We start from the raw sequence: 18,100 nt of genomic DNA, 5'->3' as shown, positions 1-18,100 counted from the left end.
TTAAAAGTTGCCGTATTATCAACTCTGAAAGTATTATTTCGAAACATGTGACAATATTTCATACTCAGCAATTTTTTTTTATGAACTATAGGTCAAATATAGGACTCCTCGTGTCTTAAAACAAGAGTACTATTTTTTAATTTGATAATTGTACTGCCAACATAATATAATAAATACCTTTACAATTTATAATAAATTACACAAATATCATTACTTTTGTATTACACTATACTAATAATGATATTTTTGTCTTTTTTACTATAAACCAATATAATACTAATATTTAAAAAATACGTGCAAAAAACAAGTGGTGCTCTTGTTGCGGGACGGAGATAGTATTATTTTTATGACGAGTTCACTTTAAAATCCAAAATAATAATCCATTCATCCTACTTTTTCCGTCTACTATTCTATTTCCTCTTAAGAAAAATAACTAATCATTTTCATAATATTTTAAATTTTATAATTTATAATTTTTTAATTTGAACTATACCATTTAGTTATATATTTAAATCTTAATTTATAATTAATTTTATTATACAATAACTATTTTTATTAATACATTTTGTAATTACTTACTAATTATATTTTATCTAAATTACTAAATCTACTGTAAATCGAACACAAAAAGTAGAGCGGAGAGAACAACAAATAACATAACTAAAAACACATTTATCTCATCAAAAAATATCCTTTACCAAACAAATTCATAGACTAATCCACACACTCTTGGTCTTCATGATCACCAACCACCTCATCTCCGCCGCGCTGCCGCCACCGGAAATACAGCACCACCCACGCCGCCGATCGGAAAACCCTTAGAACCGAATGGACATTGAGGAAAAGCATCCCATAAACCTTCAAATTCTTCAATGTTATGTTTCCATTCACAACCCACAACCCCACAAAGCTACCCATCAACAATGCCTTATCCCACAAGATCACCGCCATCCCGTCGCAAATTTGCCCGTCGACGAGCTTTTCCGGCGCTGCCTCCCCGGCGTCGATCTCCTCCACCACCGCCGCCACCATTGCCACGGCTGCCACAATCGATGCACGAATTTTGCGAATGCTGAATGCTATCGATAGAAAAATGGATAGGCATATCGTGACGAGGTTGATCTTGTTATAGATAATTAAAATGTACACGAAAAATGCTATTGCGGCGAGCTGGATAATGCCCGATTTTTGTGAGCCGGTGAGGCGTTTGTTCGAGGATTTTCCGACTAGGCGGTAAAGATCGGACAATGATATTCTGGTACCTATTGAATGTAAGAAGAAAAGAATGAATTAAAATTTTGTGATATAAAATAAAAAAATTATATTTATATGCATACTTTTTTTTTTTCTTTAATATTTTTGATAAATACCGCATCAAATACTTTTTTTGATTTCATAAATTTATTTAGACAGAAATTTTTGAATTTTTAAAAAGGTTTTAAAAACAAATTAACCTTGTTTATGTTTTCATACTCATTTAAAGAAGTATTTATAAAATAAATTTTTAAAAGATGTACATTAATTTATATTATTTATTATAAATTTAGAAAAGAAATATTATATAATACATATCAAATTTTGTCTGCAATCAAGTTTTACTAGTTTAAATTGATCCACAATCAATAATATAAAATTTGCAATTTTAATAAATATATATAATCCAACACAAATTGTAACTATTGTTATTTTTATATTTCAGCTGAAATCATAAATATACTTATTTTATTCTACAATATATCAATTATATACTTTTCAACTATATTTATACACTATGTCACACCTAAACCACCATTAAAATAATGGAAGAAAAAATCAACAAACACACCCTAAAAACTTCATGAACATATCTAAAAGCAAAAATTCACGATTTTGTGTTTCTTTGAGGGTTTTGATTCGAATAATAAAATTTTTTGAATTTAAATAGTTGTTCTGACATAATATAAATAGGAATTGATTCAATATTTTAAATAAAAAATATTTAATTTTTAAAGTAATATAAAAAATAAAAAATAGATACCGATATAGGCCATGGACGAGGCGTGAATGGTTGCGAGGCTTATGAGGTCGGAGAAGACGAAGTAAGCTTGCAAGAGTGCGACTTCAGCTGCAATGAGAAGAGGAGTATACATCATAACTAACAACATCTTCGACTTATTATTATTATTATTGCCATAATCATGGTATGATCTTTTGTGGACTCCTAGGACGAAATGTACGAGGATGTCGAAAAGCAGGACGAAGATGGAGGGGATGGCGAGGGAGAGTGTCGTGATTATGGCCATCGATTTCCAGCAGCTTCCGGAAAGGATTACTTTTATGGATTCTTTCAAAATTCTCAGAGAACTCTTCAAGAAGAAGAAGAATCTTTTAGCCATGGTCGTTGACTTTTAAAATAGGGTTTAATTTTGTTGCAGACAAGACAACCTTAGGAAACGCGAAGAAGATGATAGAGATGGGTATTTATATTGTAAAGGTCAACTTTCAGTGATGATTGTGTGTATAGAAACAGTCAGTCACCCCAACTTGAATCAAATACTCATTGTTTAATAGTATTGTTTTATTTTATTTTATTTTTATTATACTATTAAATTTTGCATACCAAATCAAACCAAACCCTCTTGCTAAAGCTTTTCAAAGATTGAATTTTGCTCATTAATCATAGGAGATGTGATCGCATTTGTGTGTAAGACAAAACCTGAAATAGTTAGATTTGAACTCACGATCTCACGTATAATTGGCAAAAATAGGCACAACTCAAAAATCCGATTCGAATTCAGCTCGAAATATCGTGCTTGGACCTCCAAAATTAGGCCCGATATTTTCCGGCGGTGCCCGAGCTTATGAAGGTCGGACCATGCCTGGCCCGACCTGATTTTTTTAAATTAATATTTAATATATTTATATATATATATTAATTAATGAAATTGTGAGAAAAAACTTGTATATTAATATAGTTGAATGGTAAAAATTTTATATTGTTTATAATGGATTATGAGTCCAATTTCCACGGAAATTATTTAAATTAATTAATTTTTATATTAATTTTAAATTAAAATAAAACGGGTTGGCCCGACACGGCTCGGTTTCAAACCGAATCGTGCTCGGGCCTACTTGTTCAGGCCTGGTTCAAAATCAGGCCGTGTCTGTACGGTCTATTTCAGAATTGGGTCAGGCCGATCCGAATTACCACCCCTAATTTCATGATTATGAATCCATATATCCCTACACCATGGTACCATTTAATACTATATAATAAGATAATTAAGATTTTATATACAGTTTACTATTTTGATTATAATAATAATAATAATAATAGTTTTGTAATTAGAATGAATAAAAGATGTTGTTAATATTTGGTCATCAATATTGATCCTTTCTTCCTTCCTTTACTACTATTCAGTTTTAGATTTACTACAGTTATATTTAGATTTAGTTTTATCGCTTATTTTGATAATCAATATTCGTAAATTATTTCCAAATTCTAACGGTTAATAACACTGGGCATGTTTGTCTGAATTAACCAAAATTGATGATTTATTATTATTATATTTTATAAAATTAATTTTGATAATTATTTTTAAATTAGATAAAAATAAATAAATATATTTGATTGAAACTGACATAACTTTTGCTCACTAATCTTTTCTCTTTTAGGATGGAGTATATATATCTTCTTAGGGTGTGTTTGTTTGAGGGATTGGATTTTTCTTTTACTATTCATCCAATTTTTTCCCCAAAAAATATCAAATCAAACACCTATTTTTCATTTTTTATATTATACTAAAAATCAATTTTACATTCAAAACATCACATCAACACCTATTTATATCACATCATACAACTATTCAAATTCAAAATTTTTACTATTCAAATCCCAACTCAAAATCCAAACCTCCAAACAAACACACCCTTAATTAATTAATTACAATTAATTAGTTATGTATGAATCTATGATTTGAGGTAGTCATCGTTGCAGGCTTCAATCCATGCTTGATTGCAGCTTCCCACACGAGGTCGATTCTTTCTACATCTATGGGTCCCACTTCGTGGTGGGCCCACCCTTCCAGCGAATGCACCACCCCTCCAGCGTGGCAAGCGTGCACCACTCCTCTCTCCATCGTGTACTGCCACGTCATCAATATTATTAAAAAATTATCAAATATTAAATAAAAAATTATCGTTAATATAATATTTTATATAAAAAAATTAATTTCTAATATAATTAATTAATAGCAATATTTTTAAAAAATTACTATTGATAAATAGTATCATAAATTAATATATATATATATATATATAAATGAAAACTTACTTCACATGAGCCGAGGCCTTGGACGTCCTCCGGCAGGCACATCGCCGCCAGATTGCCGTACGTGCAGTCCCTTCGGAAATGCAGTATCGGCGGCACCACAAACTGGTGGAAGTGAGCTCCCGGCGGCGCAAACCTTTGCTGTGTCGGTGTGATCCATTTTCCGACTATCCATGTCTGCACCATACATGCCAATTTATCGTATATTGTTATAAAAATAAATATTTGATTTCATATAAATAAATATTATTAAATTATTTTATACAAATGACAAAAAAATATTTCATTCGTCTCACATATTATATTACACTTTTCATTTTCATCAGTGCCGTATATTATGTTATTTTCTAATTTTAAAAAAGTATTTTACATTTTATATGTTTATGTATACAATAAACATAACACCATAATTTGGACGGAAGGAATGAATAGTATCATGACTTAAAAATATATGTGTTAAAAGAAAGCCAATAATATACGAACGAACTTGTATAGGTTATGTATGTTTATGTTTTCAACTTCAATTTTTTATTAGTTATGAAAAAAAAGATTCTTTAAAATTATTACATCAAATATTTAAAGTATTATATAAAACTTTTTGTATTTAAAATACTCCCTCCGTCCAAATAGAATTATCTTGTTTTTTCATTTTCGTCCGTTTCAAAACAATTGTCTTGTTTTGTTATACAGTAATCGTGGTTCCCACTTTATAATAAAATTATTCCTACTTTTTTCAAACTACCACTAATTATTATTCTAGTCTACTTTTTAAAATCATTTTACCATTTACTTTATACTAACTTTTGATTAAATACTATTATTCATTAATTTTCATGTCCACTCTCAATAAGACATCTTTTTTAAGACGAATGGAGTATTATATTTGTCGACTATTTATATCATATTAAATATTTCTTTACCTTGCAGTGTTGGGCTGCTTGATACTTGGTGACTTGTATCAAATTCTTTTGGCATTCACTTGGTGCTTCTTTTTGAATCTTTCGGAATCTCTCCATTGATAGAGTCAACATCTGCATTCATATCAACAATCTTATGTTATAAATTGATAACACATAAATAATTCATATAGTACATGTCACAAATTAATTACAACATAACATGGATGTAAAAATAATACAAATATAAAATATGAACTAACAGTGCAAATTAACTTACTAGTACGCGGACATCTTTTCTGCAAAGATAGAGAGCAATGGCTCTTCCAAGTTTGGATGTCGCGCCTGTCAAAAATACTTCACTCACATCGCGAGGGATCTCGTTAAGTATAACGGCGGCTGTTAATGTGTTCCCGTGAACCACCCGAACCCTGAGGTTCGGGTGTTTGTTCACGAATAGTGTCCCACCTCCATTCAACGCCTCATTCTACAATAGTACAAAAATTTAATTATTTTCTTTTAGAATTTAATTATGTTCTCTTTTTCTTTTTTTCTTTTTTTTTTTACCATATAATTATGCTACCCATCGTTGAAATTTATACCCATTTAATCGGATATGAGTTTTAAGAAAAATAAGTGAATAAAAATATTTTTTTTTCTTTTATATTAAAAAAACTAAAAGAACAAAAATATTTTTTTTTATGACCAAAAAAAAAAAAAAGTAAAGAATAACAAAAATGATAATAATTTTTTAAAAAAATATTCTTATATTTTTATTTATTTTTTATATAAAATATTACATCAAATCGGTTCATCTAAAAATATAAAATAAGTAATCACCAAGTACTTTATTTTATTTTCTCAAATTAAAATCAATCTTATTCGTCGTTAGCTTAATTTTCAATAATATTATTCATCCTAAAAATATTAAAATACTATTTAAATAAAAAAAACTCAAATAACAACCTATTTTAAATAATTTTTAGTCAGAACCAAACCATGAAATTAAAAACATGGTAGCTAAGAAATTTCAGAGATTACCTTGTTCAAAGCAGCAAGGCTAATGACCTTAACTCCCAATCTATCAGCCCTAAGAATGGCTTCTTCTATTTGCTTATTGATGCCTTCCGCAGCAAAAGGCAAGAAATACTGCAATGCAATTCAAAAAATGTCAAAATCAGTCGTTGTGTATTTTGAGATATTTTAAATATTTAGTTTTAGAGTCAACAACAGACTTAGATTTAATCTTATCCATAGATTAAATTATTTAAATTTGAGTCTATCGAGTGTCTTTTATGTGATTAATATAATGCAATTTTTCAGTTTTCATAAACTATTTTTTCACAGTGTACGTATCCCCGATCCAAAAGTTTTAAATTTTTATTACGCGAACAAACAATTACAAGTACCTGAAACCCGAACCGGGGAACCACCCAAGTTTGATGCAGCCGGTTGCGAAGATTGTAGAACGAGATCAAGAATGTCTTCGACTTAGCCCACATGACCAGCATTGCCATTACGGTTAGCGGCAGAAATGGCAGCAGGTAAATTCTCGTGCAATAAGGCAACGAGGCCATTGATCGGAACACAAATGGCGCGTGCATTGATGACGAGAAATCGACAATATGCGCTAGAAACACAAACTCCGGCGCCGCTCCGTTGTTGTCTGAATTAAGGCTGTTCTTCCTATGCATGTCCCATGATTTTTGGTTCATTGTGTTTCCTAATGCATCGAAAATAGGCATGAAAAGGCAGTAATTTGTGTCCATTTCAGCATGATGCAAATTGTGATACCTGTGGAGCAAACAAAAATGAATTAATTAGTATTATTGAAAAGAAGATATATATAATATTAGGATATGAACAAGCCTAAATTTATTGTAATTCTTTGACAAAAGTAAATTCTAGCATCATCCAATGAAGTAACTCAATTTATTTATATTTTCCACTTTATTTTCGTATTATTTATTAATTTTTTCCTTCTAAAAATTTGTATATTATTTCAAGATCATTCTTATTTAAAAATATTATATAAAAACTCTACCATTTTTATATATATAAAAAAATAATTAAAGTGTAATAAAATTCTTTATTTTCAAAACAACCAAAACATATTATTAATGAAAATAATTGTATTTTCATCTCGTGCATATCATAAACTATAGGTGTATTTTTTAAAAAAATTGAATATAAGTTTAGAGTTTGAGAAAATAAATTTGAATTTAGATAGTATTGATGTAAAGCTATGAATGAAAAATTAATTTTTTCCTACAATATATTAAATAGAAATTAGTTTCTTGATTTAATAATTTAGAAGAAGAGAATAATGAATAGTGCAAAACCAAGTCTAAACTTGAAAAGTAAAATAAAATAAAATAAAACCATTCCATAAATTAGCCAAATATCACAAAGTTGTAAGTCGAATCATTTGCAAAGTAAACAATATATAATCAACTTGACAAATTAAAAAAGTGCCAATTAATATCCTAATGAGACAAAAAATGTTCACATGCATTTTTTATTTTTTTTACCATTACTTAATTAAAGTAAGCATGCCCTTAAATCGCAAACAAAAATTATTGAGAAATTTTAGATATTCAGTTTTAGATTTAGTAGATTTATATTTAGATTTGGTGTTATCCATAACTTAAAATTTGAATCTATAGAATATGTTTTTTATATTTTAATGATCAATAAGACAAATTCACTATTTTTCCCCGAAATTTCTAATAAAAATATTTGAATCCGTGTCCAAAAAATAAATTATTCGAGTCGAGTCTGTGTCCAAAAAAAGGTCGACTTACGTTGGCGTACAAAGTACGTATTTGAGGAAAGGGACGGCATCAAATAGGCGATGAGGGACAACTTCGACGTTAGAATGGGTTAAACATCTCATGAAATCGAAGGCCAATACATAACCATAGATCAATAATATCGATCCATGGCCGAGTAAAAAGGTCCCGACCACCGGAGCTCCGATTACAACGGTCATTAACAGATGTTCCAAGAAAGAACCATGTCCAGCTGGAAAAAAAAAAATTAATAAATAAATAAATATATAACAATATTATTGTTGAAACTTGAAATAAAAATTGTTGAAAGCCTTCCTTCAATAACTCCCTCCTTACCAATTATGGAGTTTGAATTAAATGAGGAAACAGTAACAGGTAGGCAAGAATTAATTGATGGTGTGTTTAAATATATTTGGAGGGTTTTTGGGAATTTTGAATGAAATTGAAAATAGTAAAGTTGAGTAAAAATTAAAAAATAAAATTTTAATATCATATAAATATATATGGAATGGTGTATTTTTTCTTAAAAGAAATTTTATTTTTTTTTAAGAGAAAAAAGAATTGAAGAGTGAAATTAATGGTGGTACTAATTAAATTAAGTGAATAATTTTCGTGTGATATTTTAAAATTAATTATAGGATATTTTTATTTTCACTTAAAATATTTAAAATATTGATTTCAAATAGATAGGTATGTCTGCAATAAATGTTTAGGATTACTTATAGTGTTGACCGGTGGGTTAGGAAGTTGAATTTATTAAATAATTATTTAATTTTTTATTTAAAAATAAATAAAAATTAATTATTTATAAAATATAACAAATTAATTTGATATTTTATGAAAAAAAATAATAATAAATAATAATAAAATATAAATTTTTAAAAAAAAAATCAGAAACAAATAAAGCTCTAATTACCTGTGTAGGGTTGTGGGACAGGTGAAGAGTGGTGAAGATGATGGTAACAGGTGAAGAGATAGTTTCCATGAAAGCATTTATGAGTAAAGTAAAAAAGTGGCTCAGAAATGGCGACATGGATCGCCGCCGCCGCCGCGAAGCCGAATTTGTTCCACAGAGGTACAGGAACAGTAACAGGTACAGGAACCTCCTCAATTTGGGAAATTAGGGTTAGGGTTTCGTCCTCCTCCATTAACGTAGTCATCTGTAAGATTAGGGCACCCGCCAGGGCTTGAAGAATGATAAAGTTATCCCTGCAACGATCAAACAAGATGGATAATGAAATAATAAAAAAATTAAAAGGAAGAAATAAGATTACCAGTGCCATTCAGAGTCGATCTGGTTGAAATCGACTCCTTGTTTGAGAATTCTTCGATTGCGTGAGAGGAAAAGCATGTTGGCATACGAGGTCCATAATTGGTAGATTAGCAGTCTCAACACACAGACCATGAATATGTGGAGCCACCAATTGGTTTCTTGCCATTGCCATTGCCATATTCCACAGTACTCGTGAATTGCTTTGCCAAGAAAAATCCCATAAATACCCACCTTCATATTAATTAATTAATTAATTAGTTTTTGAATTAAAATAAATATATATATATATGTATGTATGTATGTATTAAACCTTACCTTGTAGCTGCCAAGAAACTGCCATGGCCAAGCAAACAAGGGTGCAGCCATGGCTTCTACACTAATCACTAATTCCTCTCTCTCTCTCTCTCTCTATATATATATAAGTTTAAGAAAATGCCTTGAAAGAGTAAGACTATACATGTGTGTATATATAGAGCGGGGGGGTGGGGGGGGGGGCGTAGGGGGGTGGGAGTGGGGTTTGATTGTTTGGTCTCGATAAGAGCGTGTTTTGACTTAGGTCTGTTCATTGTGATGAGATCTTCAAAGTTGGGATTTTTTATATTTTTTTATTTTGATGTTCTAATTATTTTTGAATTATATATTTTTAAAAGTAAAATATGTATTTTTCAAAAATATTAAATTAAATATTATTTTAATAAAAAATTCAAACATTTTAATCGAATTCAAACTAAAAACAAACATATTCCTTTCGTCCTAGACAAATACCTTATATAAAAATAATATTTTCTCAATTCGTTAAAATTATATTACTAATTTCTTTTTTTTACTGCCGGTTAAAATTATGCCTAATTATTTATATTAATATCTTGATTGCTTTAACAAATAATAATTAAGTAACTACTATATTTTTATTTACCTCATCAAATTTTAATTTTTTCTTTTAACTATCTTATATTAATATTACAATATTATTATTTTTTAATTTTTCATGTCCAAACAAATATATATATATATATATAAAATTTCGGATTGAGGCAGTAATAATAACTCTGAAGCAAATCAATTACAGACACCTATTCTTGTATTCTTTTTGTGGATTTTTCCAAAATTTTTATTATTAAAATTCTTTTTTTTTTTACTAAAAAATATATCAACTAATTTTTATTTTTTTTATGTATTATATTACAATACATTCAAAACAAAGTGTAACATCAATATTTATTTATATCAAATTAAATAATTATGGAAATTCAATTTTTTGCAATTCAAAAATTTATACCAAAAACCCAAACCCACAATATTAATGAGTGACGGGTAGAGGCATTTATTGTGGAACTGGCAAACAGCAGTTTATGAACACATAGTTAGTTGTCATCCTACCTTGTGAATTCTGATTCTTAATTAATTAATAACAAAATATTAATTAAGTAGTGTCACTGTCCCACTTGGACTTTGGTTACGCGTAACCCCTTCCACTATATATTCATCTTTTTAATTTAATTTGTTTTCTTTTGATTGGTTTAAAAAATATAAAATAAAATTTTGATATATCAATAATGTTTGATTAGATATTTTATAAGAGAAAAAAATATTTATTTTTTTAATAAAAATAGAATTCAAATACTCCCTCCGTCCCAGATACTATGTCCATGTTGTCGTTTCTGTCCGTCCCACATACTATGTCACTTTCATTTTTTAAAAAATGATTACACACTTTAATCTCATTTTAATTTTTCTAATTTTAATTTTTTTAATTTTAATTAAACTAATTAGTTATCTTAATATTAATTTATAATTATTTATATTATAGGATAATTATTTTCACTAATACATTCTTAATTATCTTCTAATTACATCCCTCCTAAAATACCGTGTCTACGATGTAGCAGACACGGTATTTGGGACAGAGAGAGTAATAAATAACTGTGAGTTTTGATCAAAAGAAACACACATTAATTAGTCAATAGCTTCTTTAATTAATTTTGTAATCATATTATATATATATATATATATATAAATTGAACAATATACAAATATCATTTAATAAAATGCCACTGAATTTCATTTAAAATTATTTATTTTTATTTCACAATATATTCCTTAGACTTTCAAAAGGCATCAATATATATTATGTAGGAAGGGACCAAATTCTAGTGTGCACGTACATATGTTGTTCTAGGTTAAAATTTGTGCACAACTTAAAATATGTGAAACAGATTTGTTGATTGATTTTGATTGTAAATAGTGACTTATGAATAGATATTAATTATCTTAAAAATCTCCGATTCCTAAATTATTTTCCTTATCAGTCCCTATTCATATAATATTTTTTATTTAGCTCTCTATTTATTCCACATCACTCCCTTATAATTATTACACATTTTTACCTATTTTACCATCTAAATAACTTTTTATTCATATTTTTATCCATCAAATATTATCCAAAATCCTTAGGTAAATAATATTTAATTATATTATTTGTTTATCTATGGAACAAATCTATTTATTTTATATAAATAAATTTTTGTATATATAATCTATTTACTTATGACTCAATAATTTTTGCAAAATTTGTTACAATACATTAGTTTTTATAATAGAAAAAAAAAATTCAAATAAAAATTCATTATTTTCAGCTTGTTTATTATATTACTCATACTTATATTTAATTGAAATCAATATTTTTCTTATAAAATATTTCATATAATTATAATGTAAGAGTTATGAATACTTTTGTATTATATATTATTATTATTATTATTATATTTTATTTCTTTTCAATTATTGTTTTTTTGTTGTAATCTTTTATTTTATATTTAAATTAATAAAAAGTAGAAATAAATTATAAAAATTACAGTGTACTTTAAAAAAAGAAGAAAAATGATAAAGAAATTAAATGAGGATACTATGGGATTTTTACATGAATAGGGGAGTGAAAAAGAATAAATTTTTAAAAATAGGGAGTAAAGAAGATAAAATTAATGTATATAAAGTAAATAAGAATATGAATATGAATATAGAATTAGGGAGATACGTGGAAGTTGCCCATATATAAACTCAACATACTCAAATAATAACCACGAAACCTAATGAATAGAATTAAATTTAAAACAACTAAAATATTTCAAAATTCCTTCAAACTCAAGTGGTGTTGCAGAAATAACTTGAATTTGCAAAGAGAGATCGAAGATGACGTAATTACAATTGTCCACCGTGTTAGAATTAAAAGTAGTGCTTTCAATTGAATTAGAGTAGGAAACAACAAAACTTTCAATGGAATCGAAAACAAAATACTCAACGCAGTCGAAAATATGACTCTGCAAAAACGTGGCAAATAGATCACAAACAGATACTCAAATATGACTCTCAAATTCAAATACAAAAATCAAGACTCTAAACATAATCAAAATAAAAAAGACTAACAACTAGAGATAATAAAATCTCAAAATTTTAGAGACTTTAGGGTACATTTTAGGTTGAATGTATCATGAGAAATGTGAATCGATGAATTGTTTCTATTTTAGGGGGAAAAAAAATAAACTCTGATATTATGTGAAAAATTTTGAAGAGGAACTTGAAAAATGACCCATTCATCATTCAGTATAAACCTTGAATATACATCTACTTAGCTTGCGGGAATTCTTGAAGGCAAGTGAAATGATTAGATAATTATCTTTATGTTCATTCCATAGTTTGGGCGTGATTGAGTGATTATATCATTCAAAATACATAAATCAGAAAATCATCTTCAACATTGATTTCCACGTTGGATGAATTCTTTCTAATTATATTTTGCATGAAAAAGATTATTGAACTTCAGAATATCATATTTGAGTTGTATGGAACTAATATTCCCCTTAAACGGATAGAAAGCCGCTAAGCTTTTTTACTCTGAACACACGCAATTCTGGATAACAATCTGAGCAAAAAAAAATTAGTGTTTTTGTTGAGAGCTTCACCAACTATAAAAGGAAGACAATTCACCCTAGAGTCGGAATTTTTTTCTTCAATTTCTTCTTGAATGTGAATAAAAAATATCATCAAATATCCTAATGAATTATACCTATGAAAAATAATTGATCTTCCAAATGAAAATTCGATATATCACTATTTTCCGATAATATATCTAAAGTATTTGCTCTAGCAATTTTTCCTGAACTAGACTAAGTATTAGAGATATCAAGGGAGATTTTGTCTCCATCTATAGCAAATGAGTTTTCAACTTTTGTGAAGAAAGATCCAAAATTAGTTCATTTGAATATATTTTTTACGCAAATCTTCATTTTGGTAAAAAAAAAAAAATGAGGCATTTACTGGGTCATTGCACTTAGTAGAACTCATGCTTCTAATTTTGTGATGAAGTTTCAAGCCTTTATCTTTCTAGAACACCATAATTTCAATCAGATCAATAAAATCATCTAAAATTCTCTCTGCAGAATCCAAGGTTTATAGTTGTTTAGCAGGTACGAAAAATTTTGAATATGGCAACACATCTGTTGAAGTATGGATTCTTTTTATGCTATCAACAGAAGGAAGATCATTAGCCACATTACCACTTGGTTGCGCGGCCTTGAGAAGAACTATCCAAGTACTAATCAAAGAATCAACATCAAGTAGAACATCATCAGTGTCGTCCACCGCATCGAAAAAAAAAAAAACGCCGGTGATCCCTCATCTCTATCCACCATCATCATCTCAAATCCCCAAAATAAAAACAGTAAAATCCTAATATCCTCTCAAAAAAAAAAATAGTTGAATCTCTGACTTCAATCCGGTCCAATCCAAACATTAAGAAAAGAAAAAAAAAATCATAATAAAAAATGCCAAAATTCACAGCACAATTACAACCACAAATTGACAAATTTACGACCCAGATGAAACTATCTACCAATTTTAGCTGGGTTTCCCTAGAGTCAGGGCAAGATTAAAGAAATCACTCGAAAATTGATTTGAAGTGAATTCGAAGAGGTGAGGAGGGGTGGTGGGTCAAATCTATGCCGCGGTGGCCATTTCTCATTTTGGGGTAGAAAAAGATTTCATTAGATAAAATTACATGATCGTATCACCTAAAAATTTAAGCTTAAAGGGATATATATCACTTTTTATTTATATTTTACAAGAGTCAACCAACATGTCTGCTCACATACAAAATAATATGTAACCATACCAATCTTGTATATCGATGACAACAAATAAAGACAGTGGGAATCGAACAGGTTTGCAGTCTGAGATGTAGACAGTGACTGTCACCAGGTCAACATCAATCTTCCGAGGAAACTCCTTCAATATATGAAAAAATATGTTGTAAAAAACAAAAAATAATAATGCAATATCTATTTTGATTCTGAAAATTAAACCATATTGAATAAATCAATATTTTATTATTATTATTATTATTTTTTCACATTTGAAGATGAAATTATTGTAGGAACTCCACAAAATATACTATATCATTGTTGCAACAACACTACAAATTAATGTATTTATTATTTTGATTCAATTTCTTGTATTAATACGTAAATAGTTTATCTCTATTTTTAAACATTTATGATTGGTCAATTAATATATATGTATATAAATTACAAATTATATCAAATCATTATTCATTTGTTTTCTTAATAAGTTTTTATTTTAACAAAATTAACCTTTTTGTATATGTATGTATATACTATATTATTTATCTTGTTTTATATATTTTGTAAGCATAATAATGATTTTTCATAGATGACTTATGTGTCTGTAAATATATAAAAAAATATATTTACATTCAATATGTGAATATATGTAATTATTAAATTATCTTAATCATATAGTTGTTTGCATGATGCATTGAATTTTACATTAATGCATATATACTTCAGATATTGAATTTTACATTAATGTATATGTACTTCAGATATTTAATTTTACATTAATGTATATTGAATTTTACATTAATTTTATCGTATGCATATAAGAAATTGTCATTTTTGTTGAATTATTAGTTATTATGTTCTATTTGAATCTATTTGATATGGGATTAGAGTTACAGTATATTTTTTGGAAATATCCTAATTAAGTAAAATGATCAAAAATAATTTTAGAATATGCAAAATAGAAGTAAAAACTATCTACATCCCTCGTTTAGTGATTTTCATAATTAAATGAAATGATATACTACTTCGGTTTATTGTTAATTTACTCAGTTGCATTTGGTGTTATTATCTTTAACATTAAAATTATTTATATTTGTATAATTTTTGTACAAATATCATTGCATTAGTATTATAAGACACTAATAGAAGTACTTTTTTTATTTTTCTTTAATTTTCAAATATTAACATGCAAAAAATAAATTGATAAATTGCGGATATAGTATATATTTAGGTTGTTTGAATAATGTTTACTATGATGTGTTGATAATCTAGATCATTCATATTACTAGTACTTCCACAAACAAGATATGTTTGTCTTTCTACAATTGATAATTTGATTTAATTGTCATTTCTTTTTTAAAAAAATATTATATATTTTGTGAGAATTTTTTTTTAAAAAAATAATTTTACTAATATTTCTTACTTTCCAAACTGAGATTGAAATAAAAAATATTACTTCGTACTTAAAATAATAATTATGTAGATATTTTTCTTTTTTTACCTCATTTAAATGTCTCATCCTAATCAACAATGAAATTTCATTCCAAATTGTCAATATTCAATTTTTAATCCATTTTATGTTTGTTTTATTTTATTTTTTATTTTTTATTTTTTCAGATAATTTAACGCATGAGAGATAATACAAACTGAACGGTAAGATTGAAAGCTTAGACAAACCAAATTAAAGATTATTTATACAAAATCACAATGTAAAGTATATGTAAAGACCTAACTAGAAAGTTGTTTGTACAATATCATAAATCAAAACATATTTGTGTCAAATGACAATTTATCTGTTTACATGTAGTTGAATATTATTTTTAACATCAATAAATTATCATTATTATTTTATTTAGCTTTTCAATATATTTATATGTTTAAGAGTATGTATAAATATAATAATAAACAAAACAAAATTAACATAAAATAAAAAAGTTTCTAAATGTTAAATTCTAAATTAAATAAGATTGATATCTCACAATCAACATATAATAATATATATATTTATAATGTAATGTGATGGGATGTTTGTTTAGTATGTTGGGTGATTTTTATTTTTTTATTTGAATAATAAATTTGATGTAATATTTTACGAAAAAAAAATAGTAATTTTACATATAAAAAATATATAATGATTTAATAATAAAAAAATACAAAATAATTGCTAAGTAATTCCTTAGAAAATCCATTTTTTTAATCAATTGTTTCTAAATTGTCTTTTAATAAAATTATAATATTGATTTGGTTCGAAAGGAGAATACAATCAATATTATTTTTTTTTTTTTGTTGCGGCCGGAGTTAGACTTATGTTCATTTATGAAAATTAGTATCAGATCATGTAATAGATCATATTGGTAACTGTCATCGGTCCGAGAAGAATCTCCAGAGGAAGGCCCTCGCTATATGAAAAAATCTGTCGTAAGAAGAAATGCATTGTCCATCTTGATCTTGAAAATAAAGATATTCATTTGAATTGATTTGTTCTAGATCAATATTCAATTTTTAGTTTGATTCAATTTCTTGTATTAATACATACAAAATTTATCACGATCGGTAGAATTGAGTTAGTAGAATTGAGTTGCTGGCATCATATCAAAATTCAATCATAAATCCATTCTATATTCATTTGAATTGATTTGTTCTATATCAATATTCAATTTTTGATCCTTATATATTTTTCAAATTGAATTGTTTTAAATGATCTACTTGTAAGAGACAAATTATTTATTTACGGCATAGTTGAATATTATTTTTAACATCAATAATTAAAACTCTAGTTTCATTAATAATATGAAATATTTATATATCCCAAAAATACAATACATCAAATACTATTTCTCTTGTTACATCCAAAATTGAACCTATATTCATTTATGAAACACTGGTCGCAAATCATGAAATAGAACAAGTCAGTGACTATCACTATGTTGACAAAAATTCTTTGAAAGAAACCATTAGTATATGAAAAACTATGTTGTAAGAAGGAAAAAAAATGCATTGTCTACTTGATAAAATTATTATGTTGTATTTTTTATTTGAAACTTTGTATTTATATTGTATTTTAGTAACCACATGGAGAAAATATAACTATGTCATATTCACCAATATATATCAAAACTCTTTAACATGTTATAATTTAAAATATTATAATTTTTTTGCATGACACAATTATGTTTTTTCTATGTGGTTGTTATGTGAGTAATTCTAATGCATATTTAATTATACATACTTTTATTATATTTAATATACGAGAACTATATTGACTTTTTACAATATCTTCAAACTATTTTAGAAAAATAAAACTATTGAGGCTAAAATTATACCGACAATGGGTGTATTTTTTTTGTATTTTTTGATAAATATATTTTCTATATTATGTATAAAAAATGATATCAATAATATAAAAAAATAATATTTTTTATTGAATTATTTATTTTTTGTGACTTGATAAATTGCATGTATTATATGTATTGTATTAAAGTGCGTATATATTATATTTTTTAAAAATATTTATAAAAAATTATGTCATTTAAAATACAAAATGAACAAACCCAATATAATTGATTCTCTTCATCAAGTAAGACCGTTTTTCAAATATATATTTATTAAAATGTATTGTATAAAATACAAAAAGTAAAAATGTTGGAGAGATTGGTTTCTCAATGTTGAGATCTTGCTTTACCAATCTCTTATTT

At 26.9% G+C, this 18,100-nt stretch overlaps 2 protein-coding genes across 2 annotated transcripts; both read right to left on the bottom strand.

Annotated features, from left to right (window-relative positions):
* Window positions 1-642: 642 nt before the first annotated feature.
* Window positions 643-2,431, bottom strand: LOC127265014 (uncharacterized). Its single transcript, XM_051294651.1, has 2 exons — window positions 2,018-2,431; window positions 643-1,262 (listed from the first exon to the last, which is right to left on the bottom strand). Exons 1-2 carry the CDS (start codon window positions 2,373-2,375, stop codon window positions 715-717), a joined length of 906 nt encoding a protein of 301 aa, XP_051150608.1. The 5' UTR covers window positions 2,376-2,431; the 3' UTR covers window positions 643-714.
* Window positions 2,432-3,807: 1,376 nt separating this feature from the next.
* LOC127264691 (very-long-chain aldehyde decarbonylase CER3-like) lies at window positions 3,808-9,703 on the bottom strand. The gene is made up of 10 exons (XM_051294191.1): window positions 9,586-9,703; window positions 9,272-9,501; window positions 8,914-9,206; window positions 8,010-8,229; window positions 6,615-6,999; window positions 6,247-6,354; window positions 5,486-5,692; window positions 5,230-5,340; window positions 4,313-4,486; window positions 3,808-4,124 (listed from the first exon to the last, which is right to left on the bottom strand). The coding sequence occupies exons 1-10, from the start codon at window positions 9,634-9,636 to the stop codon at window positions 3,933-3,935; spliced, it is 1,971 nt and encodes a 656-aa protein (XP_051150148.1). The 5' UTR covers window positions 9,637-9,703; the 3' UTR covers window positions 3,808-3,932.
* Between the last annotated feature and the right edge of the window lie 8,397 nt (window positions 9,704-18,100).

The sequence above is a fragment of the Andrographis paniculata genome, unplaced genomic scaffold (assembly GCF_009805555.1).
Source record: "Andrographis paniculata isolate CXL003 unplaced genomic scaffold, ASM980555v1 Contig71END, whole genome shotgun sequence".
In the NCBI taxonomy this organism is placed as follows: domain Eukaryota; kingdom Viridiplantae; phylum Streptophyta; class Magnoliopsida; order Lamiales; family Acanthaceae; genus Andrographis; species Andrographis paniculata.
This window is presented reverse-complemented; position numbering and strand designations above follow the sequence as displayed.

Bases quoted from the DNA above. Each gene is read 5' to 3' on its own strand.
- LOC127264691 (XM_051294191.1), bottom strand. From the start codon at position 9,636: ATGGCTGCACCCTTGTTTGCTTGGCCATGGCAGTTTCTTGGCAGCTAC. The intron at 6,355-6,614 runs GTACTTGTAATT...ATTGCATTGCAG, and splicing joins TTCCCCGGTTCGGGTTTCAG to TATTTCTTGCCTTTTGCTGC. The intron at 5,341-5,485 runs GTAAGTTAATTT...ATATGAATGCAG, and splicing joins GAAAAGATGTCCGCGTACTA to ATGTTGACTCTATCAATGGA.
- LOC127265014 (XM_051294651.1), bottom strand. From the start codon at position 2,375: ATGGCTAAAAGATTCTTCTTCTTCTTGAAGAGTTCTCTGAGAATTTTG. The intron at 1,263-2,017 runs GTATCTATTTTT...TACATTCAATAG, and splicing joins CTCGTCCATGGCCTATATCG to GTACCAGAATATCATTGTCC.